The sequence below is a fragment of the Chiloscyllium plagiosum genome, unplaced genomic scaffold (genome assembly GCF_037043375.1).
Source record: "Chiloscyllium plagiosum isolate Xiang-an unplaced genomic scaffold, Cpla_swu_hap1 HiC_scaffold_21, whole genome shotgun sequence".
Lineage (NCBI taxonomy): Eukaryota > Metazoa > Chordata > Chondrichthyes > Orectolobiformes > Hemiscylliidae > Chiloscyllium > Chiloscyllium plagiosum.
Genome location: NW_028270159.1, coordinates 88,311,092 through 88,338,267, shown reverse-complemented (window position 1 = coordinate 88,338,267; position 27,176 = coordinate 88,311,092). Strand labels below are relative to the sequence as shown.

General features: G+C 41.0%; 1 gene segment (V, D, J or C); it reads left to right on the top strand.

The window, feature by feature from the left end:
* The first annotated feature begins 621 nt into the window (after nucleotides 1-621).
* On the top strand, nucleotides 622-20,092 carry LOC148146480 (Ig heavy chain C region-like). The segment is given in 7 exon segments: nucleotides 622-714; nucleotides 842-1,160; nucleotides 2,372-2,412; nucleotides 13,253-13,558; nucleotides 16,658-16,969; nucleotides 18,913-19,221; nucleotides 19,677-20,092. Coding segments are annotated over 7 exon segments (1,728 nt in total).
* The last annotated feature ends 7,084 nt before the right edge of the window (nucleotides 20,093-27,176 follow it).

Below are 27,176 nucleotides of genomic sequence, written 5' to 3'. Positions count from 1 at the left end.
TTTTTTGGCTAATAATATTATTGAATGTTCTTTTTAGCTTTATCTGCTTGTGGTGGAATGTAGGATTAAAGGGAGTTAACTTCTAATTGAATATTCTAAATATAATCACTTTGGACACGCTCTGTATTCAGTTGCCTAAATTGAATTTTGAAATGTTTAGTATGAATTACATGTTATTTTGAGTGCGACAGAGACTTGCAGTATCCAGGGAAGAAAAGCTCAACTGTTTTATTAGCTAGTTATATGTTTGAACTTTAATTTTAGTTTTATCTGCTTGTGAATGAATGTAGAAATAAAGGGAGCTAACTTCCAGTTGAATTTGTTTTTTTTTTAAACAAAATACATGCAACTATCATGTGAAACAGACCTGAAGCCACTCAAATTTACTTCCAAAGAAGCTATTCAGCAAAAGAAATATCCCAAGATGCGTATGTGTCCATGTTTAAGCAGAACCTAATGTAAAGACATGATCCCATGTGTTCGGGCTGTACAAGCTGATACCAGGATCCAGTCCGAACCTCCAGCAGGAAACCAACACGCGGAAGCTGTCAGCCTGCCCCTTCCGATGGCCATATAAATCCTGGGCACTGGACCGTAATTCAACACTCCTGGGTCGGATCTGTTTAGAAAGATCTTAGCAGAACCGCTTCCCACAAGTTATCAGAATGATTGTGTCGACACTTTTTCTCAGTTTGCTACTGACTTTCTTATCATGTGAGTGTTTTTTGTTCAAGTCTCTCTTTGTGACTGTCTCAATGTTAGTCTACCGCAGGAATGTAAAAGACTCAGCTATTATTTCACCAACATTAATGCTCATGGTTTATTTGTTTTCTTTTTAAAGGTGTCCAGTCGGAGGTTGTTTTGACCCAGCCAGAGGCAGAGACTGGCCGTCCCGCAGGCAGCCTGAAACTGACCTGTAAAACCAGCGGGTTCGATCTTGGCAGCTACACCATGAGCTGGGTCCTACAGGTTCCCGGACAGGGTCTGGAGTGGCTGCTGTACTACTATAGTTCATCCAGCAGTAACTATGCACCAGCGGTTAAGGGTCGATTTACTGCGTTCAAAGACACTTCAAACAACATTTTCGCGTTGGACATGGGGAACCTGAAGATCGAAGACACCGCCATCTATTACTGTGCAAGATACCACAGCGAGAGGAACCAGGGCTGGACCCGTTCAAAAAACAGCTCGAGGGAACATTTTGTCAATTCCATCATAAACTGACGGTCAGTACGAGTTTTAAATGCAATTATACCAACTGCAATCTGAAGCAGACCTCAGGCTGCCTCTTACAAAACTATCAAAGAGGAAATGTACCATTTAAACTAGCAAACTGCTGACACAATGGGACAATGTTTTGGGCATGTCATATGTACTGCTAACACTTCCATCAATTAAATGCTCGGACAAAATGTTCGTTTTAATATATCTGACAGCTCAGGAAATCACTGCTCATTGTTATGTCAACTATGGCATCAATTCTAAACATGATCAGAACTAAATGGCTCTTTCAAATGAAAATTGAGACCTCGAGTAAAGAACAGAGAATGAGTGTACTGGTCTACATCATTGTGATACTACAGTGGGTCACAGTGTTGTGCACAGCGACATCCTCATACAAAAACCACTGACAAGTTTATCTCAAATTGGTGATTTCTACCATGGTAGGAGCGAGAAATAATGTGAGATGCAATTTAAACGCAATCCAGTAGTGCTAGTTTGTACAAATGTATAAATTTTTCTACCTTCTTCGTGTTGATTGTCAAGTTCAATGCAGACCAAACCTGGAAAAGTATTCCAAGCTTTCAAAATACAATGGATCGTAAAAGCTGGAATAACACACTGAATCATTTTTAGAGGAGTCTGAATCACTGCTTTCTAGGAAGTGAAGAAATTCTCTGCATTTTACAGTTTACAGTCTGTCATAGTATTTGACACAACGTGTCTCACAGTGATATAGCTGGAGTGACACTGCAATTATGACCAATACAAAAACCTATTCAGCCTCCATTGTTTGAAACTAGTCAGTGATTACTTCTACAAACCGTCTTAACTTGCACTGCAGTATTAGTTCTGTGCGGTTTAATGCCAGTATCACTATTTAATTTGTGAAAGTGTTTGGGTAATTATCGATACACCAGTTGGGGATTTTGAGAATCAGCTCATGTGTTACTCTGTGAAGTATAAAACAGTATTAACATTAATCAAGAATGTGCAGAATTCACTAGCGCAATTATGTGATGAAGATTTATCGTGACTTTATTTTGCCTGTGGTTCTGAAAATTTAAAATGATGGTAGATTTTTGATTTGTTTTATGCAGAGCTAGTTATTGTGTGACCCAGTCCAGAGAATGTAACACTGTGACTATCTTGATTACTGGGGCCAAGGGACCATGGTGACAGTGACTTCAGGTAAGTCCCTTGAACTTTCTTAGTGACTTTTTAAAAACTTTCTATTCATGTGACTAATTTCTGAATTAAATGAAACTCAGATTCTGTGCTGAGTTTGGTTTGGTTCGGATTGATTTTTGTTCAGACTGATTACGGACTTCAGTTAAGGCTCAGCAAATAGTTACAATGGGGATAATGGAGTCAGTTGCTCGTTGTATCGCTTTTTTTGATCAGATGGGCATTCTGTGTGGCTGGGTTACTTGAAACACCTAATGTCTCTTAATCAGTCAGCTATAAATAATGGTTAATGTCAGTGACACCCTGACTGTGAGTTTTATTATCATCAACAAACACTAAGAAATCAAAGATGTTCGAGATATTACTAAACATGATTAAAATATGCTAAAATATCATTATTCACTTCGTGAATATATGTTCTTACCCTGATTATATTTTCTCATTTATTTTGTTAATTAGTTGATGACAAGCAGGTTAGAAACTGTCATAAAATTTTCTTGCGGTGCTATATTGCATTCTGTTGATGAGATTCTGAGTTTGTTTTACTTGATTCTGTTGAATTGAGTTGATTGGATTTTGGCTTTGTTTTAGTTGGTTCGGTTTGAACTGTGTTGATTGGATTCTGACTTTCGTTTTACTTGGTTTTGTTGAATTGTGTTGATTGGCTTTTGAAATTGTTTTACTTGATTCTGTTGAATTGAATTGTTTGGATTCTGATTATGTTTCATTCAAATCTGTTGTTCTGAGTTGATTGGATTCTGATTTTATTTTCCTTGATTCTGTTGAATTGAGTTGATTGGATCTTATTCAGTTTGTGAAATTGATCAGCGTTTTCATGCTTTCTGTAATCGGTGTTTTCTTTCTGGTGAGGAGATTGACTCTCTGGATTACTTTTCATTACCAATATTTGTGAAGTTCTTTGGTTTTCCATGAATCATTTCTGCATTTGTTAAACTTATATGACACATTTTTCTCTGCTTGATTGAAAACATTACATCCATTTGTAACGGTCTGAAAAACAACTTAAGGCAGAAACCCGGAAGTGTGAGAAATGAAAAAAAAACGAGTTTTTAATGCATTGACTTTAAAAAAAAACTCAGTTCTAATTGTAAACTAACTGAATTTTGTTTTGAGTAGCCTCATTCAAAATAAAATTTGGGACTAAAATCTGAAACTGCAGAATTGATCAGATTATGTAATTGAAACTAACTTAAAATTATAATGTGGTAATATTTGTCCATTCAGTAATTTTGTTTTGATCATGAAGTGATTAATCAATATATGCCTTCAACTGCTCTACTGTGCGCTGCACAAGATTGTCATGATCAGGAAGGGTGTACAGGTTGGAAATAAATTGAACTGTTGCCAGAAACGTTACAGCTTTAAGTGTTAAGTCCCCTCACAAACAAGGCTGCTGTTATGACTTGTTATTTCTCTTCAATTTAATCATTAGTTTGCTGGATTCTGAGCAGCTTTGTTAGACTTCAATTTGTTTTTTTTTGTGAGGTTACATCATGTTCTTGGTTCTGTTGAAAATGTTTGCAGAACTAGTTCTGCTGCAAACACACCGTGTTGTTATCTGGTGATCATTGATCTGTTGAGGAGGGACTGTGCTTGGGTAACATTAAATATGTTATATTTGGGAAACTGTTTTTGGTTTCTACATTGTTTTTGCAATGTTAACATGGTTGGTGACAGTGAACCGCTACAGGTTCCTCATTCAATGCAATCAGCATGCGAGGTGAAATTTCATAAAGCCTAATATTAAGTGAAAGGCAAATCGCAAAGGTTTTAGAAATGAAGGGAAAACAGATACCTTCGGGCGCCATTTTTAATTAAAAGTAATAATTAAGGATTAATCTAATCCATGCTTTACAATCCAAATTCAGAACTCCACTATCTAGTTCAATCACAAGGTGTGTTTTTTAACAGTTTACAAGTCATAGAGAAATATAAATAGAATTCCAAAAGTCTAATGTTCTAATAGTTCTTGCTCTTGAGCAAAAATGCCATGACTGTGTTATAATTGATCAACACACACCTTTCAATTCCGCTGTACACTACATACATATTTTTCTGGCTGGAAAAGATCATTGGCAAAGACCATTTGGAAATTCTGCTCAATTCTATGAAGAACAGGTCAGTTTCACTGCTTTGATCAGTTTCACACGTAACTTGAGTTAATTAATTGTTATGTCCCTGATTAAACTGGATTTACTGGATAAAATAAAACATTAACTGAATTATTTAATCTACACAGTGCTTTAGGTGTTCCCAATCTGTGCATTTTAAATAAATAGTTACATTTTACAACAAAATATCAACTGAAGAGTCATTCTTTCGGAGCAACTGCTATAGTGAATTATGTGACCAAGGCCAAATATCGAATTAATTAAAATAATCCATTCATGACCTCGCAGGGCAGCAAGGTGGCTCAGTGGTTGGCACTGCTGCCTCACAGTGCCAGGGTCCCAAATTCGATCCCACCCTCGGGTGACTGCCTGTGTGGAGTTTGCACATTCTCCCTGTGTTTGCGTGGGTTTCCTTCGGGCACTCTGGTTTCCTACCACAGTCCAAAAGATGTGCAGGTCAGGTGATTGGCTGTGCTAAATTGCACATAGTGTTCAGGGATGTGTCGGTTAGGGTGCATTAGTCAGGGGTAAATATAAATTAGGGGGAATGAGCCTGGCTGGACTACTTATTGCTCAGAGGGTCAGTGTGGAATTGTTGGGCCAAATGGCCTGTTTCTATACTGTAGGAACCCTACTCTTAAAACCATGGGAGTGCTTGCTGCAAACGCAGAGAATTCATGTTACATCGATGTGTTCAGACGGATGCAGTGTTCACAAATTTGCAGAAGACGTGAACTAGAGGATAACAGAGCACATGGTTTATTCAGACACTGAAAATAGAGTAATATTTATTTTAATTAATATACTTGACCGATTTATTGCAATGTCGCGATCGGAAGGAATCTGCTCACATTAGTTAAGTGTGACAATCATTTAGATTAGATTTCCTGCAGTATGTATCGGGCCATTTGGCCCAACAAGTCCACACCGACCCTCTGAAGAGTAACCCACCCAGACCCATTCCCCTACCCTATATTTACCCCTGACTAATGCACCTAACACTATGGACGATATAGCATGACCAGTTCACCTGACCTGCACATCTTTGGATTGTGGGAGGAAACCCACACAGACACAGGGGAGATTGTGCAAACTCCACATAGGCAGTCACCCGAGGCTGGAACCGAGCCTGGGTACCTGGATCTGTGAGGCAGCAATGCCCACATTTACTTAGACATCCGCTAAAGCGGGCAACTCCAGACAGAAGCATATTTTCAATTCATACCTTTTTAAACATTTTAGTTCATTAAAAGCAGTTAACAAAAAAATGACCTTGCCCTAATTCCTTCAACAGAAATGCTTTCCACACTGAAATGCAGTATTGACTTTATGCAGTGCATGCAAAATCTCCACAGTTCAAGGAACGTTTTAAGAATATGTAAAAACAATTTAGAGAATAATCCATTTCCTCCGGATCTGTGCTTTAATTGGCGATATTTCCCACCTCAATAATTTTGTTAAATACAATGACTTATTAAGTTTATTAACTCAGTGGTTATTTATGTTCATTGTGAACACATTCTCGTTCACATTAATCCTCTGGTTAGTTCCTCTGATGAATGTTCAATTACAGTGAATATATTTGACGTGAGGAGTTGAGCAATGTATCCTCTAGGATTACGTCTGTTGTGCAGTTTGTTTCAGTGCTATGTCTGACTAACTTGTCAATGGTCCTGACCATTTGTAAATTGTCCAGTTCGGATACCTGAATCTCAGACAGTTCAATTTCATCTCGCGCTTCAAAACCACTTTTACCTGCCAGAAATACAATATTCGATTAGGTGCCCCAGAATTGAGAGCCCTGACTAAGTTGTTCCAATCAGAACGAACGTTTCAGGAACAAAAGGCAGATAGCAAGAGTTTTGAAATTGGTTGTTGGCAACAAGAGATATTTGCTGCATATTTTCTTTGTGCCTCAGTTATGCAGGACATATTCCGTGGCACAATGTAGAATCAGAATTTTTTTGCATCTTATTATTTGAAAACCTATTATCAGCTTTTAATGTCACTGGCAACGGTCATATTACACTTCAAAACATTTTAATCTTTTCCAAACTAAGTCGACCGTCTGGTGCAGCAACATTCACAGGGGAAAGAGGAAGGGAGTTCGAGGTTGGAATCCAGTGACAGTGAATTGATGGCAATGCAATTCCTAGATTTATTCCTCTGTAGATCCCATAGAGTTTGAACATTTTGGAGCTGCTGTCAAAGCATTCTTGGATATATGTTGAAATGTTACTTTCATTGTACAAACATTCTGGAACAATCCCTGGTTGTTCGAAGGTGATAATAACTAACATGGTTTATGTATTGTCAAAACATGTGGGCTGTGTTCTCCGTGATAGTGTCAAGCCCATTGTGTTCAGGTCTGTTGTGATGTTGTAGTAGAGTCCCTGATTCTGTGCCAGGTGGCCTGTGTTCACTTACAACCTGTTAGAGAGGTATGTAACACAATCTCTTATCAGGTTACTTCAGTGCAAGAAAGCAGATTGACATGTTTGGGTGTTTGTTGGAATTCCACTCACAGAGACCAATGAAATCTATTCAATCGCAGTCCTGACCTTTGTCTCTTAGATATTAAACAGAAATTTGGTGGTTAGCAGCTTTTTCCAGATCAATATTTGTTCACAAGCTTTTGGGCATCGCTAGATGGGGTTAATGGAGTAAGTGCTCAAAGAAATCCCAGCTTTTGATTTGCTGTTCTAACAATATCATTTATAACTAATCCAGAATGAATCATTTTCGAAGCATATTTGATGAGATTAGGCTTAGTCTGGTTTACTTTATAGTAAACCAGTGCTGGAGCTGAATTTGATTGTTCAGTACGGTGGGAGTTCCGCTAAATCCAACACTTGCTGCAGATGGTGATAGCTTTTCAGTTGGTCTTCAATTGCTATCTCAGACCATCCAGTACCTCTGCTAAGAATTATTTTTCCAACAGGAGTCAAGCCAACGTAATCACTGTTTATCTCAACAGGTGTGAGCTCTTGTGCCAAAAACATGAAAACAATTTGGTGAAGAGGGGGCGGCGGGGGTCTCTGGATGCGAAAGGTTTACCTTGCCTTCTCTCCCCAGGAGCTGCTAGACCTGCTGAGTTTCTTCAGAAATTTCTGTCTTTATTTTGGTTTTCTAGCATTTAAAGTTTGTTGTTTCATTGAAAAAAGTTGTGTTCGATGAAACACGTTCTTCAGAGAAAAGATGCATTTGAACAAATTGCGAATGTTCAGAGATATTAAATATCAGAGAATCATTGAATTTGATAGCCCTGATCTCGAGCTCTAGTTTCACAAGAAACTATGATGAAGAAACAACACACTCCAGAGTGCAGTGGCTGCTGTAATTGGGTGGAAGTTATTTTGATCACTCAAATAGAGAATGTCAATGATCCCGTTCCAAATAATCAACAGAAGGTTTTTTTACAGCATGTGTGAAACAATTAATTTGTTGAAATATTTTAATAAAAAGTGTTCACCACCAGTGCTAGCTTAATGAATGACACAATGATAGGAAGGTAGGAGCAAGAGAAGGGCACTCAGCCCCTCGAGCTGTTCCACCACTTACTTAGATCATGGAGCATCTGTGAGCTAAATCCACAGGTCTCCCTTTGGCTAAAACTCTTTAACACCTTTGATTAACAAGCAAAATCTATCCCAGATTTACTGATTCGACTGCCCGTAACAAAGGGAGACACCATTTCTGAAAGACATTCCTGTGAGTACTGTGACACAATGAGCCTGGAATTAATTGCTCATGAAAGTAAACTTTCAATCTCTGACAATTTCCAATTGAAACATCCCAATCACCATATTTCATTAACTTAACACTGTACTTCCCTGGAATAAAGAAATATAATGTGTGATTGCCTTGCTAAAAATGAGGGAAGCTTCATTCCTATTATATAATTAAGAAATAGCTCTGTTCATTCAGTGAAAACACAGTCAAATCACACAAAAGGGAATCATGTCATCTTATGGAGACACACAAGTGCCTCAAATAATTTTCAATTCTTCCAGTGGTTGTTTGAATCTCTAGACAGGTGTGGAAGTGTCAGACTTTTTATATCGCCTTGAGAAACCAGTTATCATCAGTCTATTTGAATTGCTGAAGTTTGTGTGGTATTAGCACATTCACAGCGCTGTTAGGAAGTGAGTCCCATGGCTGTGATTGAGGAAGAGGAAACGGGCAGGGAAATAGTTGAGAGTCAAGTTAAAGTCTAATTTGGAGGAGAGCTTTCAGGTGAAGTATTTACATGCATGTGCGCCCTTATCCTCAAGGATCACAGTTTTGGAACATGCTGCTGAAGCGACATGTCAGCATGCAAACTGGAAGCTGAAGAAGGACCCGCGGCCCCTCTAGAAGGCTATTCCATTCATGGGATCATCATTAATCTTGCTGCTCACCAGTCTTCCCAACACACCGATAATATTGAACCTGATTGTTTACTCTCCAGCAAAAGAATGGTGAACCTTTGGAATTCTCCACCACAGAAATTGATTGAGGACAAAACATTAAATGATTTCAATAAGGAGATAGATTCCTTCAATCCTTAAAAAAATGCTCCGGTTATGTGGGAGAAAGGCAAACAGGGTACAATATTGGTTGAAAGCCATGAAAACATTGAATGGGACATGGTTTGTAAGTTTGCACGTAACACCAACATTGGTGGTATAATTGGCAGTGAAAGTTATCTAAATTTACAATGAGATCTTGATCAGCTGGGCCAATGGGCTGAGGAGTGGCAGATGGAGTGTAATTTAAATGAATATGACGTGTTGCTTTTTGAGAAGACAAATCAGGTCACAACTTACAGAGTTAATGGTAGGGCACTGGATACTGATGTTGAACACAGGGCCCTGAGGGTCCAGATTCATAGAGTCTTACAGAGTTCATGGTAAGGCACTGGGTAATGATGTTGAACACTGAGGACCCTGAGGGTCCAGACTCATAGATTCTTGAAAGCGTTGTCTCAAGTAGCTAGTGTGTTGAAGGTGTTTGGCACATGTACCTTCATTGGTCAGAGCACTGAGTGCAGGAGTTGGGGCTTCATGTTGTAACTGTCCAAAACATTGGAATGAACTGCCAGAGGAAGTGGTAAATGCAGAGATAGGTCCAACATTTAGAAGACATTTGAACAGCTCCAGGAACTGGATAGGTCGGGATGGATATGGGCCAAAGGCAGACAAGTGGAATTAGTTTAATTTGGGAACTCTGGTCAGCATGGATGAGCTGGACCAAAGGAACTGTTTCTGTGCTGTATGACTTTATGACTCACTGACTTTATGGTGGAGTGGGCTCAAAGTTGGAAGGTGGTGAGCAAGTGAGGGGCTAGATTGGGCATGTGGGAGAGTTTGGGCTGGTAGGCTGTGAGGTGTTGGCTGGCTGCTGGGTAAGCTTGCATACACTCTGTCTGGCAAGGTGGCATCAAGGTAAATGGTAATGGTCACAGGATAATTTGGTCGAATTGTGCTTGGTAGGTGAGGGGTAGTTTGAGCTGAAATGCAGGAGGTCTGTCTTTGCCAGGCTGGTTTATGGAGAGGTGAGCAGGATGCCAGGCTGGTTAGTGCAGAGGTGGGCAGTGTGCCAGGCTGGTTAGTGTAGAGGTGGGCAGGATGCCAGGCTGGTTAGTGTAGAGGTGGGCAGTGTGCCAGGCTGGTTAGTGCAGAGGTGGGCAGTGTGCCAGGCTGATTAGTGCAGAGGTGGGCAGTGTGCCAGGCTGGTTAGTGCAGAGGTGGGCAGAGTGCCAGGCTGGTTAGTGTAGAGGTGGGAAGAATGCCAGGCTGGTTAGTGTAGAGGTGGGCAGAGTGCCAGGCTGGTTAGTGCAGAGGTAGGCAGAGTGTCAGGCTGGTTAGTGCAGAGGTGGGCAGAGTGCCGGGCTGGTTAGTGCAGAGGTGGGCAGTGTGCCAGGCTGGTTAGTGCAGAGGTGGGCAGAGTGCCAGGCTGATTAGTGGAGAGGTGGGCAGAGTGCCGGGCTGGTTAGTGTAGAGGTGGGTAGTGTGCCAGGCTGGTTTATGTACAGTTGGGTAGTGTGCCAGGCTGGTTAGTGTAGAGGTGGGCAGTGTGCCGGGCTGGTTATTGCAGAGGTGGGCAGAGTGCCAGGCTGGTTAGTGTAGAGGTGGGCAGGATGCCAGGCTGGTTAGTGCAGAGGTGGGCAGAGTGCCAGGCTGGTTTATGGAGAGGTGAGCAGCATGCCAGGCAGGTTAGTGCAGAGATGGGCAGAGTGCCAGGATGTTTCGGGGGTGGAAGGTCACTGTAATGAAGTGACAGGGGGACGTGTTGTCAAAATGCAAAGCTCGGAGTCTGGCAAAATGGTGGGTGGTAAAGCACAGATGCGAAAGGAGCTGGGATGCAATGTGCACAGGTTGACTTGGGTAAGGTGAGAGGTCAGTGATCAAGGGCTGAGGTCATGTTTTGGGTAGTGGGCTTTTGTCAGAGGTTGTGAAAATGATGGTGCTAGGTCCAGTCAGGGCCAGATTCACCATGGGCCAGGTGCAGGGCGGCAGGAGTGTAAAGGAGTGAAAGGAATTGAGATCATATGTCCATCTGGAATATAGAACATTACGGTGCAGTACAGGCCCTTCAGCACTCAATGTTGCGCTGGCCTGTGGAACCAATCTGAAGCCTATCTATCCTACACGATTCCATTTACATCCATATGTTTATCCAATGACCTTTTAAATGCCCTTAAAGTTGGCGAGTGTACTATTGTTGCAGGCAGTGCGTTCCATGGCCCTACTACTCTCTGAGTAAAGAAACAACCTCTGACATCTGTCATCTATGTCCTCTCCTGCTAGCCATCACTATTCAAGGGAAAAGACTTTCACTGTCCACCCTCTGTTTATCTTTTATGTCTCAATTAAGTAACCTCTCAACCTTCTTCTCTCAAATAAAAACAGCCTCAAGACCCTCACCCTTTCCTCATTAAACCTTCCCACCATACCAAGCAACATCCTGGTAAACCTCCTCTGAACTCTTCCAAAGCTTCCACATTCTCCCCATAATGTGGTGACCAGAACAGTACACAATACTCCCAAGTGCAGCCACACCAGAGTTTTGTCCAGCCGCAGCCTAACCTCGTGGTTCTGAAACTCATTCCCTCTATCGATGAAAGCCACCACAAAGTATGCCTTCTTAACAACTCTATCAAACTGGCTGGCAACTTTTAGGGATCTATGTACATGGACACCGAGATCTCTCTGCTCAGCTACACTACCAATATGGATTGCCTTGGATGTGTTTCGTGTGATAGGGGTTGTGTGTTCCGGGCATGAATGGGTGTATAGCAGGGTAGGGTTTGTCAATGTGAGTGGGAATTTAGGTCTAGACAGAATAAGTGCAGTGGTTAGTCTGAAAGATGAGGTTTGGTGGTGAACTGTGTGTCAGTTTGATAGTTATTAAAGTTACAGATTACTTGTTCATTTCTCAAATTATATTTACGTAAATACTCAGCTGTAACACTCCAAAGTCTCTGAACCTTAATAGTCCTCCATTTTTCAGAGGCCTCCAGAATTCAGAGAATTGTAAATGAGATGTTTCAACTTCCAGCCAAATGGCATGAGTTCAGCCGTGACAGCCATCCTCCCCGTCCCAGTGCTCAGCTCCTGCCTGTGCTGCTGCTGCAGTGACCTTCCTCCCAGAGAGAACATTCTGCCTTGCATTGATAAGTGAGGAAGGCTCACTGGGCCTGATTTCCAAGTATGGGGATGGCAAACACGGGGGGACACAACTTTAAAGTGAGGGGAGATAGGTATAAGACAGATGTCAGAGGTAGTTTCTTTACTCATTGAGTAATAAGGGTATGGAATGCTTTGCCTGCAACGGTAGTAGATTCGCCAAGTTTAAGTACATTTAAGTCGTCATTGGGCTAACATATGGACGTACATGGGATAGTGTAGGTGGGATGGGCTTCAGATTAGTATGACAGGGCAGCGCAACATCGAGTGCCGAAGGGCCTGTACTGCGCTGTAATGTTCTATGTTCTATGATTCACTCTGACTTCTCTCCGGGGGTACTGCCAGCTGTTGGGTATTTCCAGCAGCACGGCACCTCGTGGGGCAGCACGCTGGTTCCGTGGTTAGTGCTGCTGCCTCACAGTGCTAGGGACTCGGGTTCCATTCCAGCCTCGGGTGACTGTCTGTGTGGAGTTGGCACTTTCTCCCCATGTCTGTGTGCGTTTCCTCCCACACTCCAAAGATGTGCAAGTTGGGGGAATTGCAAATGTTGTATTCAGTGATTGGGAGTTGAGGTGCATTAGTCAGGGTTAACTGTAGCATAATAGGGTAGGGGAATGGGTCTGGATGCGTTACTTTTCAGAGGGTGGGTGTGGACTTCTTGGGCCAAATGGCCTGTTTGCACACACTGTAGAATTTCGATGAATCTGCATTTCCTTGGTTTGTATTTTGTGAAACGTCTCTGCTCTTCACAGCAATCCAGTGAAAGTGTCAGTTGGTGAGATCGTCAAACAGTTACTGGGGTGGGATCAGGATGTTCTTCGTCCTAAATTATATGGCAATGGTCAAGGTCGAGGGCATGTTTCTAAAGAGGGAACCAATGATCATGATCAGCAACTGGTAGGAAACAAAAATAAACCCCAGTTATGCTGTCGACTTCAGCGGGAGCATACTGGCAAACGTTTACAGCTGAGGATACATTTGAGTAACAGATAAGGTCAAATTAACAGAAACTAACATGCTCAATTGGTCATTCCATTGTAGAGACACCATCTCCCCCCACGCTTTATGGCCTGGTCTCCTCCTGTCAGGAGCACAACACCGGTTCTGTGATCTTTGGTTGTTTGGCGATGGACTATTCCCCTGACGTCACCAAGGTAACCTGGAAGAAAGGTGGGGAGGTAATCACGACTGGATTGAAGACTTACCCATCAGTGAGAAACAAGAAGGGAACCTACACCCTAAGCAGCCAGTTAACCCTGCCCGGGTCAGCGGTAGATTGCCCCAGCAAAATCTACTGTGAGGTTCAACACAGCGGGACACACAAGAGCAAAGTAATGCCATGTCCAGGTAAGTGTTGTGGGAACTGAGATAAACAGATCATCTGTGATTAACATGAAGAAGGCATTATTTATAACCGTTTTCACAGAATCACCTCATACAGCACAGGAAAAAGGCCCTTTGATCCATCCAATTCACGCCTATCAATAACAGCCACCTAACTATTCCAGTCTCATGTGCCAGCACACGATCCATTGCCTTGTGTGACTTGCCCTTGCAAGGATACTTCATACTTATTATGAGGCGCTCAATCTCTACATGACTTATAGGTGCTGAGCTCCAGGCTAACACCACCCTCTGTTTGATTTTGTTTTCCCCTGAGATCCACTTGGAACCTCCTGGCCTTACCTTCACCCTGTGCCCCTGAGGCATTGATTTCTCCATCAAGGGGAAAGGTTTCATCCAGTTTACCCTGACTATGCCTAAAATAATTCTAGATATCATGATAATCTTCTCCCTAATTCTCCTCTGCTCCAAGGAAAACCCTTCTCTATCTAAACTAGTTTCATAACTAAAACCCTCCAACCCAGGCAAGACCCTGGCAAATCTCATCAATACTGCCTTCAGTGTAATCACATTCCTTCCATAACATGCACACAACGCTTCAGTATGGCCTAACCAGTGTTTTATTAAGTTCCAGTATCATCTCACCACTCTTCATTGTCAATGTCTAGGCTAATAAAAGCAAATATCCTCCCACTTTCTTAGCCCCTTTATCCAGACGACACAGTACTATAAGGGATCGGTGGGTACATGCACCAAAGATCCTCAGGCCTTTCCAGGGTTCCACCATTCAAAACGTCATACCTCACAGATTCTTCTGCCGAATTACATCACCTTACATTTATTCAGAATAATTTCCATTTGCAACTTTTCTCTTCACATACATCCAACCCTTTTATATCCTCCTGCAATCTAAAGCCATTATGCTCATGACTTACCAACATGACAGTTTTCATTTAATCTGTGAATTCACTGGTTAATCCTCCTAAATTTGAGTCTCAATCATTGGTATGTAAGAGAAATAGCACGGAAATCAACACTAATCTCTACAGAACACCAGGAGACATAGATTTCCTGTCACGCAGACACCCGATGACTATTAACCCCTGCTCCCACCACTCAGCCAGTTCTAGATCCAATCTGTCAAATTAACTCGGATCCCATTGGCTCTGATTATTGCTATCATCTGGACATCGAGTTATCTCTATGAAAACTACTATCAAATTGTTACAAATGACTTCCTCTCAATAAAACCGTGCTGAAAATTGTTGATTTATCTTCCAAATGAAAACTAATTTCACTTCTCAATAGTTTCCTTACCACTGAGACTAGCTTGACAGATCTGTGTTTTCATTATTTATCCCTTCCTTCGTCCTGCATAACAGTGCAACGTTGGCTGATCTACACTCACTTGGCACAACTGCTGTGGCCAGACAGGAATTCTAAATTATTGTCAGCAACCCAACTATTTCATCCTTTGCATCGCTCAACCGCTTGGTATACTTTTCATTTGCCCTGGAAATATAACCACTTTTCATTCAGCAAGACAACACAGAACATCACGTCATGTGTCCTAATTTCTGAAAGTACATCACAACACCCCTCCATGATTTCTGTCCCCACATTGTCACTCTTACTAGTGAACACTGACACAACACATTCGTTTTGACCACAACCAAATCCTCTGGCTCCACTCCAATAATAACACTTAATGGGCATTATTGTTTCCCGAATAATTCTTTTATTATGAATGAGTCTGTAACTTTTAAAAATATTTTCCTTTATTTTGACTGTTATTATTTTCTCATGGTCCCTTTTGCTCTTCTAATTCCTTTGTCTTTCAAACTCCCCCTTGCACGTTCTGTACTCCATATTAGTTTCTATTGTTTTGAGATTTCAGTAGAGACAGGAAGCCTCCCTTGTTTCTCTTTATCTCCCCCTCCATGCCCTTTGGTGTCCAGAGCCCACTGCATTCTTGGTACCACGCAGTGGGTTCCTGGGAAATGTCCTCCCTGTGATTTTCCTGTCTCTTTCTTAAATGTGTCACACTGCTCTGACCCAGATTTACCAATAAGTGTCAGCTTCCAGTCCACTCTGGTCAAGTCATTACCTGATCTTACTAAAATTGTCCTTCCCCTTTTCAGAACTTTGGGCCAATTTCTATTCCTTTGCAGTACAATCTGAAATCCAACTGATTTACCATCACTGTCTGCAAAGTGCTCCACCATTGATGTTTTACCCACTGGGTCCACTTCATTCCCTGAAGTTAAGTTCAGGTTCACCCCTCTCTTGCAAGGTCTGGATTAAAATTCTCTGTATTAAACACATACTTTGTTCAAATATTCTCCTGGGGGCATTTTCAGAATTGTGCTCCCTCTAAATCTTTGACAAAATGAATATCCAAGCCTATGCTGAGGAAGTTAAAAACCTCTTTTCTCATTCCCCTATTTAATTTACATGTCTCTGAAATTTGCCCATGTATTTGCACTTGGTCTTTTGGACCAATAGTAAGGTCTATCGTGCTCTCCCAGTAGTTATGTTTGCTGTGTTTTGGTTTTGAAGTACTGTCCATTTGCCTTTGTTCAAGGAGGTATCCATGATTTCATTTCTCTTTACAACCTAAAATACTCTTGTCAGAATTGCGACAGAAGCTTTATTCAGTACCGTACACCCCTGCCCCCATCCTTTTCCATCTTTCCCTGTCTCGCTTGAAGGCACTAAATCCTGGAATATTGAATAGCCACTCCTGCCCGGCTCTCAATATGTCTCAGTGATAGCAACGGCATCATATCTTCATTTATGCCAATAATTCGTCTGCCATGTTCATCAGACTCTGTCATTAAAACGAATACCATCCAACGTTGCTATCTCCCTTCTGATGTTACCGGCCTATAGTTTCTATGCCTCCTTGATTCCCTTGCTGTGTCCTCTAACTTCCGCCTTTCACGTTGTCCTGCTGATCTTTCTGTGTGGATCCCAGCTTCTCCAGCACTCTGCACAATTATGATTCCTGTATCCATTAACCACAAGAAACCTTGATATATGAGAACTGATTGTATTTGTTATGAAATTCGTTAGATAATGTATGTGATGTGTTTCCTAAAGGTCCAGATATTCTCCAACCAACTCTTCTCCTAACTGTGAGCTCCAGTGAAGACATCGTAAGCAGCAAGTTTGCAACCGTCGTCTGTTCAATCATCGAGTTCCATCCGAAGTCAATCTCCGTGAGTTGGTTGAAAAATGGCCGACCCTTGGATTCTGGCTTCTTCACGTCTCCCGTGTGTGAGGCGAACGGGAACTTCTCGGTGACGAGTCGGCTGATGGTCCCTTATGGTGAATGGTACAACAGTGCAGTCTCTTCCTGCCAGGTCACTCATGGAGAGAACACTCAAAGTAAAAACATCACCGCACTCCAGGGTAAGAGACACACACTGAGAGAGCTACAAATCATTCTGAACTCTGATGTGAATCAAACACACGAATTTATCAGGCGTAGTAAACAGCACGGTACAGCTTCTCGTTTCCCAACATGCCACGTGTCTCATTTCAGTTTGAGTGTTACATTAGCATTGCTCATAATTCAACCTTTTGGCAAGTCAGAAAAGCATGTTTCCTCTCTGTTGAAGATAGATATATAGACAGTGAGCTTTGTTAAATAGTTTGTTGCCTGACCATGCTGGGAGAGGCATTCAGAGTGCTGAATCCTTGCCTGGTAGCCGCTTCAAGGATAAGTTTGGGGTGGAGGGGGGATATTGGAGAGATATCTGATTGAAACATAGAAAATACTGAGAGACTGAGGTCGAGTGAATGTGGAATAGGTGTTTGACTGGTAGGCGAGACTAGGACCCAAGGGCACAGTCTCAGGGTCAAAGGGGCACCGTTTAGAACTGAGATGGGGAGGGTTTCTTCAGCCAGAGGGTGATGAGTCGGTGGAACATGTTGCTGCAGAGGGCTGTGGGGGCCAGGCCATTGTGTGTACTCAAGCCAGAGATAGATCGGCTCTTGTTTCGTACGGGGAGGAGGCAAGAGAATGGCTTTAGCCCGAAATGTCGATTTTCCTGCTCGTTGGATGCTGCCTGACCTGCTGTGCTTTTCCAGCATCATTCTGATCTAAACTCTGGATTGGCCGAACATCCTTATTCTGATCCTCTATCAAAGTGACGTGGTTAAAATATGCAGTGACCCTAACTTGAAAATAAATTAAAATGCGTTCAATGCTTCATTCCCTGCTCAGGAATGACCTGTTGGTTGGACATTGTACGACATCGATTTTTATCTGGTACTGAGCTCTTTAACTTCATTTATGGGATCAGACCACAGACCAAGTGCGTATCACATTTGATGAACTGGGATAAACGTGATCTCACTGAGCGGCTTTAAGATGCTCTCTGTAATTAGCAGATGAGGCAGGAGAATAAATTCCGGTGGGAATGCTACAATAGGGATGAATGAAATAGGAACTCGAGACAGGCTGATTTAGCCTGGTTTGGGGTGGCGATGTTTACACAGTGAGTAGTGGATGTCTATAAAATTAGTGACATTTCCATCGCGTTTGTAGATTAATTAAAGACGCTTTTGTTTGTTTTTTTTTCTCCCCTGCTCTATGAAGAAATTAAAAAATGCAGCTTGGTAAATAAACTGAAAGTACAGACCAGTTATGAACTAACTGAATAGAGCGAAAGACTTAAGGAGTTGGGTATCCTTCTCGATATCCAATGCTGTACTCAATGTCTTGTTTTCAGATCTATTCCAAACACAGCCCACGAGGAACAATGACATAAATTAGAGAATGACATCACACCAATAACGCAAAGTATTTTTGATCACGTTAAATATAATGATCAGAATTTCCATGGCTGTTCACCGCTCCTGTAACACTTTAGAACTCTGCAAAGAGAATAATTTTTATTTATTATAATTTGTCCAAATTTGGGATGTGATTTGGCAGTCAGTGTGACCAGCAGCACTTGCATCTAAAGGTTATGAACATAGAAATGAACTCATTATATTCAGATTACTCTTGTCACAAGTATCAATAGATGGTCTTAAGTGAGAGACAAACTCTGAAAGAAAGGTCATTCCATGGGTTACATGATGGTATCTTTGATGATTTTACTTTTTTCACAGGTTTCACTTGTTACAAAGCCAGTGTTCTTTCGGAATAATTACACAGGGTATGTCCTAGGTAATCACAAATGTTTCACAGATCAAAATACATCAACAATAGTAAGCATCGTTTCAGAATAGTTGGAGTTGCCATTTTGAAGGTGGTGTCTTCACCCTGTGAAGGAGTAATCTGAAGATTGGCTGTTTGTATCAGAAAGGGGCATTTTTCATTGACTTTGATTTTTGTTTCATAGAAGATACCGAGTGCCACCCTAACACCGTTAAAATCCTCCCACCGCCAGTAGAACAAGTCTTACTGGAGGCGACGGTGACGTTAACCTGTGTTGTGTCCAATCTTCCTTCTGGAGTCAACGTGACCTGGAAACAAGAAAAGAAGCCTCTGAAATCAGAGATTGCTGAGCAGCCTGGACAGAATCCCGACAGCGTGATCAGCAAATTAGACATTTCTACTGAAGCCTGGCTGAGTGGCGTTACTTTTGAATGTGTGGTGTACCATCAGAATCTACCGACTCCGCTGAGAGACTCCATCCACAAGGAGAAAGGTGAGCGGTGAGATTAAAGCACAAAGGATCCCATTTGTAATCCAGATCCAGTTACATCAATGACAGGCTTTGATTGGAAATGAACCAACACCGTTGGGAGCATTAATGATGCATCTAAAGGCAGGATAGCTAAGTAGCTGATTAAGGAAAAGATGGACCAAAGGATATTGTATTCTGATTAAGTCAGAGAAGGTGGGAAGAAGCCTGGGTTGTGATGTCACCATCAGCAATGACAAATGGACAGAATGTCCACGTTGTGGGCTGGAAACATGGAGGCAACTTTTACATTAAACTTTCCTTTTTTTACTGAACAGAATGTGTACCATACTGCTCCTTTAGAAAACGAAAGTGAATAAATCCCAAATTAAACATGAAGTATTTTAATATTTAGTGAAATTGTGATACTGGTTCAGGATTTTTTTGGTTGATTGATATTTGTCTCAAATATTCTGCAGTGATTAATCCGCTGGAGCCATCAGTGTCGGTCCTCCTGCCACCAACAGAAGAAATCTCCGCTCAGAGGTTTCTCTCCCTCACCTGTTTAGTGAGAGGTTTCTCCCCCCGAGAGATCTTCGTCAAGTGGACAAACAATGACAAGCCAGTGAATCCCAATAACTACAAGAACACCGAGGTGATGGCGGAGAGTGACAACACCTCCTTCTTCATCTACAGCCTGTTATCCATTACAGCGGAGGAGTGGGCCAGCGGTGCTTCTTACTCCTGTGTGGTGGGACATGAAGCGATTCCATTGAAGATCATCAACAGAACAGTCGATAAATCCAGCGGTAAACCGAGTTTTGTAAACATTTCACTTGCACTGATGGACACTGTTAATTCATGTCAATAAAAATCTCAAAGTTGCATTTAATAATTCAACAGAAGTAATGAAGTGTTTTTTTTCCTCCCGTTGTGAGTTAAAGTGGATTATTAACAGGTCTAGGACGAGTGTCTTGTGCAGTTAATGTTCTCTGCTCAGATACACCCTGGGTCAGAGACAGAGTAAAGCTCACTCATTGCAGGATTCCACCAAGTACCTTATCCATCCTAAATCCCTCTGTGACAAAATCTGTCAATGTCCATTTTATTTCAAGAGTAGGGCACGAGTTTTGAACTTGGTGTTTTTGATTCCCCCGATTGGACATTCTTACAAAATTCATGTCAGTTTTAAACTGCCAAATTGCACCAATTGGAAATGTAAATTTAAGACACTTTAAAATTAAATTTGATTGGAACATACCAATCGTAAAGAGTGCAGAACAGTTTGAATGTAACCTTTGTTTCTGGGGAACTGCCAGGGATCTTGCGCCAGTGCATGAGTTGACAGAATGTATCTTCACTTTCACACCAAAGAGAGTCAACAGATAAGTTGTTGTGGAGCAGAGGGGAGGGGAACGATGAATGATCTGTCCTCTTGCTCCCTGTGCAGAGCTTTCATGGTGGATGTCCTCTGTAATGTAACCCAGTTGCTAACAGGGACAGTCAGCTTCTTGCTTACTGTCCAAAGATTTTACATTTCCATGCAAAACAATACCTTTGAAGCATGTTAGACACGCTTGGCTCTGTTAACAAATGATTAACATTGATTCCCATAATCCAAAACTGATGTTTGCATCGTCCCAGTTTGAATTCCATAGTTTTGTCTCAGTTTTCTGGAGCACATGGGATCAATTCTGGTATTCGAATACCTGATATCATTTTGTTTCACATACAGAAACAAGTAGACATTTTCTAATAAATATATTCAGAAATGTTATCTCTGGGGCAGTGGGGATTTGAACTCACGCCTTTTCTCTCAGAGGCAGAAGTTCTATCACTGCAACAGAAGTGTTGCTCATAAAACGGTTACCTCAGCACGACGATGGGAACTGTTTCCTGCAACACCAAGGTCAAATCTAATTATGGGCAATGCATTAAAATTAGAACAATAAATTAGAATAATGAAAATTGCAGTCTGGTATAAGAACAGATGCAGAGAGATGATCGCAAATACACACGTAATGACAAATATACGGGCTCTCACCTAGAGACACATATTTATGTGCACACTCAAATGTGCATATAGATAAGATGTCACACATGCATACTCACACAGAGCCACACATGCAAATGGTACTTGAACACTCAGCTAAGCTCATACAAAAACTCACATACACCGAAAGAAAATCATTTGCACAAATGAACAGGAGTACTCACACATAACCATGAGAAACATCGACACACGGTAACACACAAATGGGCATGAATACATATACATTCATACAGCACAATGCGTACAGACATACACAAATGAACACACAGATACAAATTCCGAAAAATGTCCTCCCACATGTCAACTCACACAGGCACGTAAGTGCACAGAGATAAACATTAATATCATTATTTTCCCATTTTCAGAATCACAAACATACGATGACAGAGGCAGGTGAATTAGTTATTTTTAAACCACATTGATCAGCATGTATACAATATCACACGCACACACAAATTCAGAGTCTCACATGCAGGCACACAAGTGCATAGATGAACAAATAGAGGGGCGTTTAGTAAATAAAGATAATGGGCACAAGGATCAGCAAGCATCCACAAACAATAGCACAAACAAGCTTATCAGGAAATGGTTTGGGAAAGATTGCCACACAAGCAAAATTCATCATATAAATATAAACATCCATCAAAACATAACATTGCATGCTAACATTTATTAAGCATAAACATGAAAATAACCCAGTGTAGGTAGGATCTGAAACAGACACATAATCACACATTTTAGATAGCACTAATGAAAAGTGAACACTCACAAAGACATTACAAGAGAAGCATAGGCAGCAACGAAGTGGCATATTAGCATGATGATGCTTACACAATGTGAAAAGACCAAAATTTAGGTGCACAAACACATGAGCACACCAGCAGTAAAGGAACAGGAATATGTTTATTCATGCACAGACTCCAACATGGGCAAGAGTGAAGTAAGAGACTCCCATAACCACATACACAAACATTAAAGGGAAACCAAACATACCAAGCAGTAGATCAAATAAATTATGGGACACACGTACAAAAACTTATTCCTAAATATACAGATCCTACAAACTAAAATATGAAGCAATGTCCTGATTGTGATGTCACTTATATTCATGATTTGCCAAGCAATTGGTCACCAATATAAAAGATGAGAATCACATTTGAACTTTTATTCAGTGATGGCCACAATTTTCAACTAAAGTGCTGTCACAGCCTATATTTAAATTATAATGATATAATTAAAATCATCATTCGTAATAAGCATTCCTCAAATAATAATATCCTTAAATAATAGATGAAAAGAAAAATCATTTAAAACGTTCTGACATGGGCAATGAAGAAAGAACATGTGCAGTTAGTATTTGTAATTTCTTGCTGAGTCAATAATGCACTAATAGATACAGATAAGAGTCACATTGAGAAATACCTGACTGCTTTATGAAGATGTAATGGTCTCCAATTACATGACTTGGATGCAGATAGATCGATCTGGATCAATAAACAACCTCAATGCGTTCTCTCGGCTTTATATTCATAGATTCAATAGATCACACTTGGATTGAAGACTATGAGGATGATAACAGCAACATCTGGACAACTGCTTCCACGTTCATCACCTTGTTCTTCCTGAGTATTTTCTACAGCGCTGCCGTCACTCTGGTGAAGGTGAGAATAATCACATCTTTCTCACGCCAAGCAGCCCAATATGTTTTGTGAAATCTCTAAGTGTGCCATTGAATAAACATTAAATCTGAAAGTCCCTGATCATAAATATCTGCGTCATTGCTTTCTCTCTCTTTTCCAGGTTACGTGAATGAGTTGTGGACCCCTTTGATTTTCCTGATCTGCTTATCAAGGTCTCTGAATTCCCAATCTCCAATCTGTCCTGTTGCTGACTCTAACAGTTTATCAGCGTGTAACTGAGACAATTATTGATGGATTTTCCTTCTTACTTTGATATCTTTGAGATGGTTGTGGTTGGAAGAATTTGTAGCTTCCCAGTTGTTTGAAGCCCGTTTGTTTTGTTTTTATTTGTTCCTTACTCAGAATGGTTGCCTACCCTTTCTGATGAGCCTTTGTATTCCCTTTCTTGTGACTGTTACTGATGTACAGAAAATTCCCAGCTCACAGCTCATGTGTTCTCGTCTCAATGTGGCATCCAGCCATTATATTCACTTCTGTTAGCTTTTACATCAATCCTTTGTTTAAAGATGCTTTCTGAAATGGTTAATAAATCTCGAATGAATATGCACTAACCTTGAGTTTGCTTAATTCTTTCTTCAAGGCCAGTCAGTAATAATACATTTTCCCACATCCTACTCCTTTCCCAGCCAAATACTTTCACTTGTTCTGTTTGATTGTATTTTATCCAGTCATTTAGTTTTATGCTGCGCTACCATGCAGCCCACTGATGTAAATACATCTTTCACACGATATGCCTGATGGAACACTCCAGAGGCAGAATGTTTAGAGAACATTTCCGCTTATGCACCAAGATTCACGGCCTCGGGTCACCTCATGATAATTTTATAGGCTCCACCAGAAGCCGAAAAAAGGCAGACAACGGAGTTTGAAAGTTTACTCTACACTGTCTAAACTAAACGTACTCCCAATATCAGGACAGCCTGGGTTAGTAATGCAGAAATCGCCACCTAAAGCGCTCAACGAAACATTCATCAGCCAAAAATGTCAACGTTCAGTCAGGTATTCAGACACAACACGTGCACAATCCAAGGGCGGATTCTCAGAACTGGAGTTTTTCTCACACATAAATCTCATGGAGCACAAATCCTGGGATCTACTTGACACGCCACACCTGTCAAATCCCAGAGAATTAGACTGAGATCTGTCTGATACAGGGATATTACTGAACAGCAACTCTCAAAAATAATAAATCAGTGGGTGCTGTGATCAGGCAAGGCACAGCTCTTGAGTACCTGAAATATTCAGCCATTGAGATCCATATGACGCAAGACGGAATTGAGAACCAATCACAGCAACTGGTCACAGAGTCTGGAAACTATCAGCAGAGGAGAACAGTCCCAATTTCTCAGAGTTGGTGAGGTGTATCATCCCGGGAATACTGTTGTGAATCAGTCACGCACCCAATCTCATAACTTTGCATTTTTTTCAAAAACGGGGCACCTGAAACGAGATGCAACATTTCAGGTGAGACAAGAGACTGTTTTATTTCAGTTTAACATAATTGCTGTGTGTTTGTTCTCTACAGTGCAGGGTGATGAAGTCGGGTTTATTTGCTCTTCTGTCCACGTGTCATGGTACATTCCCTGATTTGTGCACATACACACGGGGGATCCTCTGCTCCTTCACCCCTTTGGGTTTACCCCCTTACTATTGTATGTTCCCCTGAGTTCATCACAAAACAAAGAAGCAGGTCACCCCTCCCTGAGACTGAGATCTATCTGACACACCGATATTAATGAATAACAATCCTCAACAATTATAAATCACAGGTTGATTTCGATCAGGGAAGGCAGAGATGAGAGGTTCTGGAAACCCTGCTGCTTTCCATATCCTTTCCCACAAGCCGTCTGTCAAGCTTTGAAGCTCTTAGCTGTTCTTCCAATATCCTCACATTTTATTTTAAATTGCTATTAATATTTTTCTGTAATTTTGTATTATAGACCAAAGCACAGGTTGAACCAACAAGGACTCCAAACACTGAACTCTGAGAACGTACACGATAAGACAATCTACATTCTGAAACGGCAAACACCCGTTAACAAATGGTTAACAAGTACAATACAGCGGCTGAGATTAACTTGAACTCATCAAAATAAAAGGAAAGTACTCTGGAGGTACAGTGGTGTAGGCAAGGTCTGGATAGACAGAATGGAGTTCGTTTTTTAAAATTCTTGTTTCTATCCAGAATTTTCCTTCCACACAATGTAACCTTTTATTTCCCATCACCCAAGTCACCCATAGTATCTTTATTTTCAGCTACTAACCATCACTAGTAAATTGAATAATTTATGTTCAAAGCCCCTCCCATCATCAAAGGTACGGCAGAAGTAGGAAGAGCTGGAAGGAGATTGGAGTCAATTTTTCTTGTGATGAAACATTACTACTGTTCTAACACAAGGGATTTCTGAGGGATGGTCTAGTGAAGCTATGTGGATGGAACTCAGAAATAAGAAAAGCATGATTACTTTGATGCGATTGTAATAGTCCCCCCAGTAGTCAGAGTGAAATTGAGTAGCAAATATGTCGAAAGATCTTATTTATACGTGAGAATAATGGGATTGTAATGATAGCAAAATTTAACCTTCCAAACATAAAGTGGGACAGCCATGGTCTTAAGAGCTTGGATGGTGAGGAATTTGGTAAGTGCTAAAGTCAAATTTCTTCATTAATATCCAGATGCAACTATCACAGAAGGAGCAAACCTGACCTACTCTTGTGATATAAGGCAGGGCAAGTGACTGAATGGTTAGTAGGGGAGCTTTTTGGGGCCGGGTCATAATTCGACTAGTTGTAAAATATTTATGGAAAGGATTGGAATTATATATAAGTTAAAGTTCTTAATTGGACGAGGGCAAATTTTGATAGTATGAGACGAAAAACTTTCAAGGGTTGATTGGAGTAGACTGTTAGCAGCTCAAGGGACGGGCGGCAAAATTGAGGCTTTCAGAAGTGAGATAACGAGAGTTCGGAGGCGTGATGTTCCTGTTGGTGTGAAGATAAGGCTGGTAAGTGGAGGGAAGACTGGAGGAATAAAGATATTGAGGCTCTGGTTCATATTAAGAATGAATCGTATATTAGATATAGAGAAATGAGATCAAGTGAATCAAGAGTACAAAAGGTGCAGGGATATTGTAAAGAGGGAAATGAGGAGGGCAAGAAAGGAAAATGAGATAACCTTGGGAGATAATGTTAGAGATAATCCAAAGAGATTCGACTAGTAAATTAAGAGCAAAGGGGTAGATCATAGATTCATAGAGATGTACAACTTGGAAACAGATCTTTCAGTCTCACTTGCCCATGCTGACCAGATATCCTAAACTAATCTAGTCCCATTTGCCAGTACTTGGCCCATATCCCTCTAAACCCTCCTATTCGTCTACACACTCAGATGCCTTTTAAATGTTGAAATTGCACCAGCCTCCACTTCCTGTGGCAGTTCATTAGATACACACCATCCCCTGCATGAAAAAGTTACTCCTTAGGTACTTTCAACTTTTTCCCCTCTCACTCGAAACCTATACTCACGAGTACAGGTTTAGATGAGACTCCACCCACCCCAGGGAAAAAGACCTTGTCTATTCACTGTATCAATGCCTCTGATGATTTTATAAACCTTTCTAAAGTCACCCCTCAGCCTCCAACGCTCCAGGGAAATCAGCCCCAGCTCATTCAGCCTCTCCATATATAACTCTACATGGCTGCGAATATGTATAAGCCTAGAGGGATGGTTTCATAAATCATGTTACATTTTATATAAACGCTGTTTTTTATTATCATTTAGTTTAAAATGGAGGATGGGTGCCTTTTCAATTTCATACCAGTAGCACAGAAAGACCTGGGGAAATAAACTGCAACAAAAAAGAAATGGACAAAAGTGATTCCACTACGGATAATCTCACCATATCATTCGTGTAAAAAATAATTCCCTGTTTTGACCTTGAAGTTAATAGAGTCTATTAATTAGTCCTGTGTGTGTAATAATTTTCATCTATCTGTCATTCTACATTTAGTTGTTATAGTTACCGTGTGGATTACTGCAACTCTCTAAAAATTCAAAACAAAATAAAGTAAAACTGCAAATTAAATATTGTATCTAATTACAACAAAAAAATTAGCAATTCAATGACACCAAATTGGAAAGGAATGTTGAAATGTAGCCAATTCTGAGGAGTACAAGAAGTTGCAAGAGATCATTAATTAATTTACGGCATGTTCAAATAATTAGT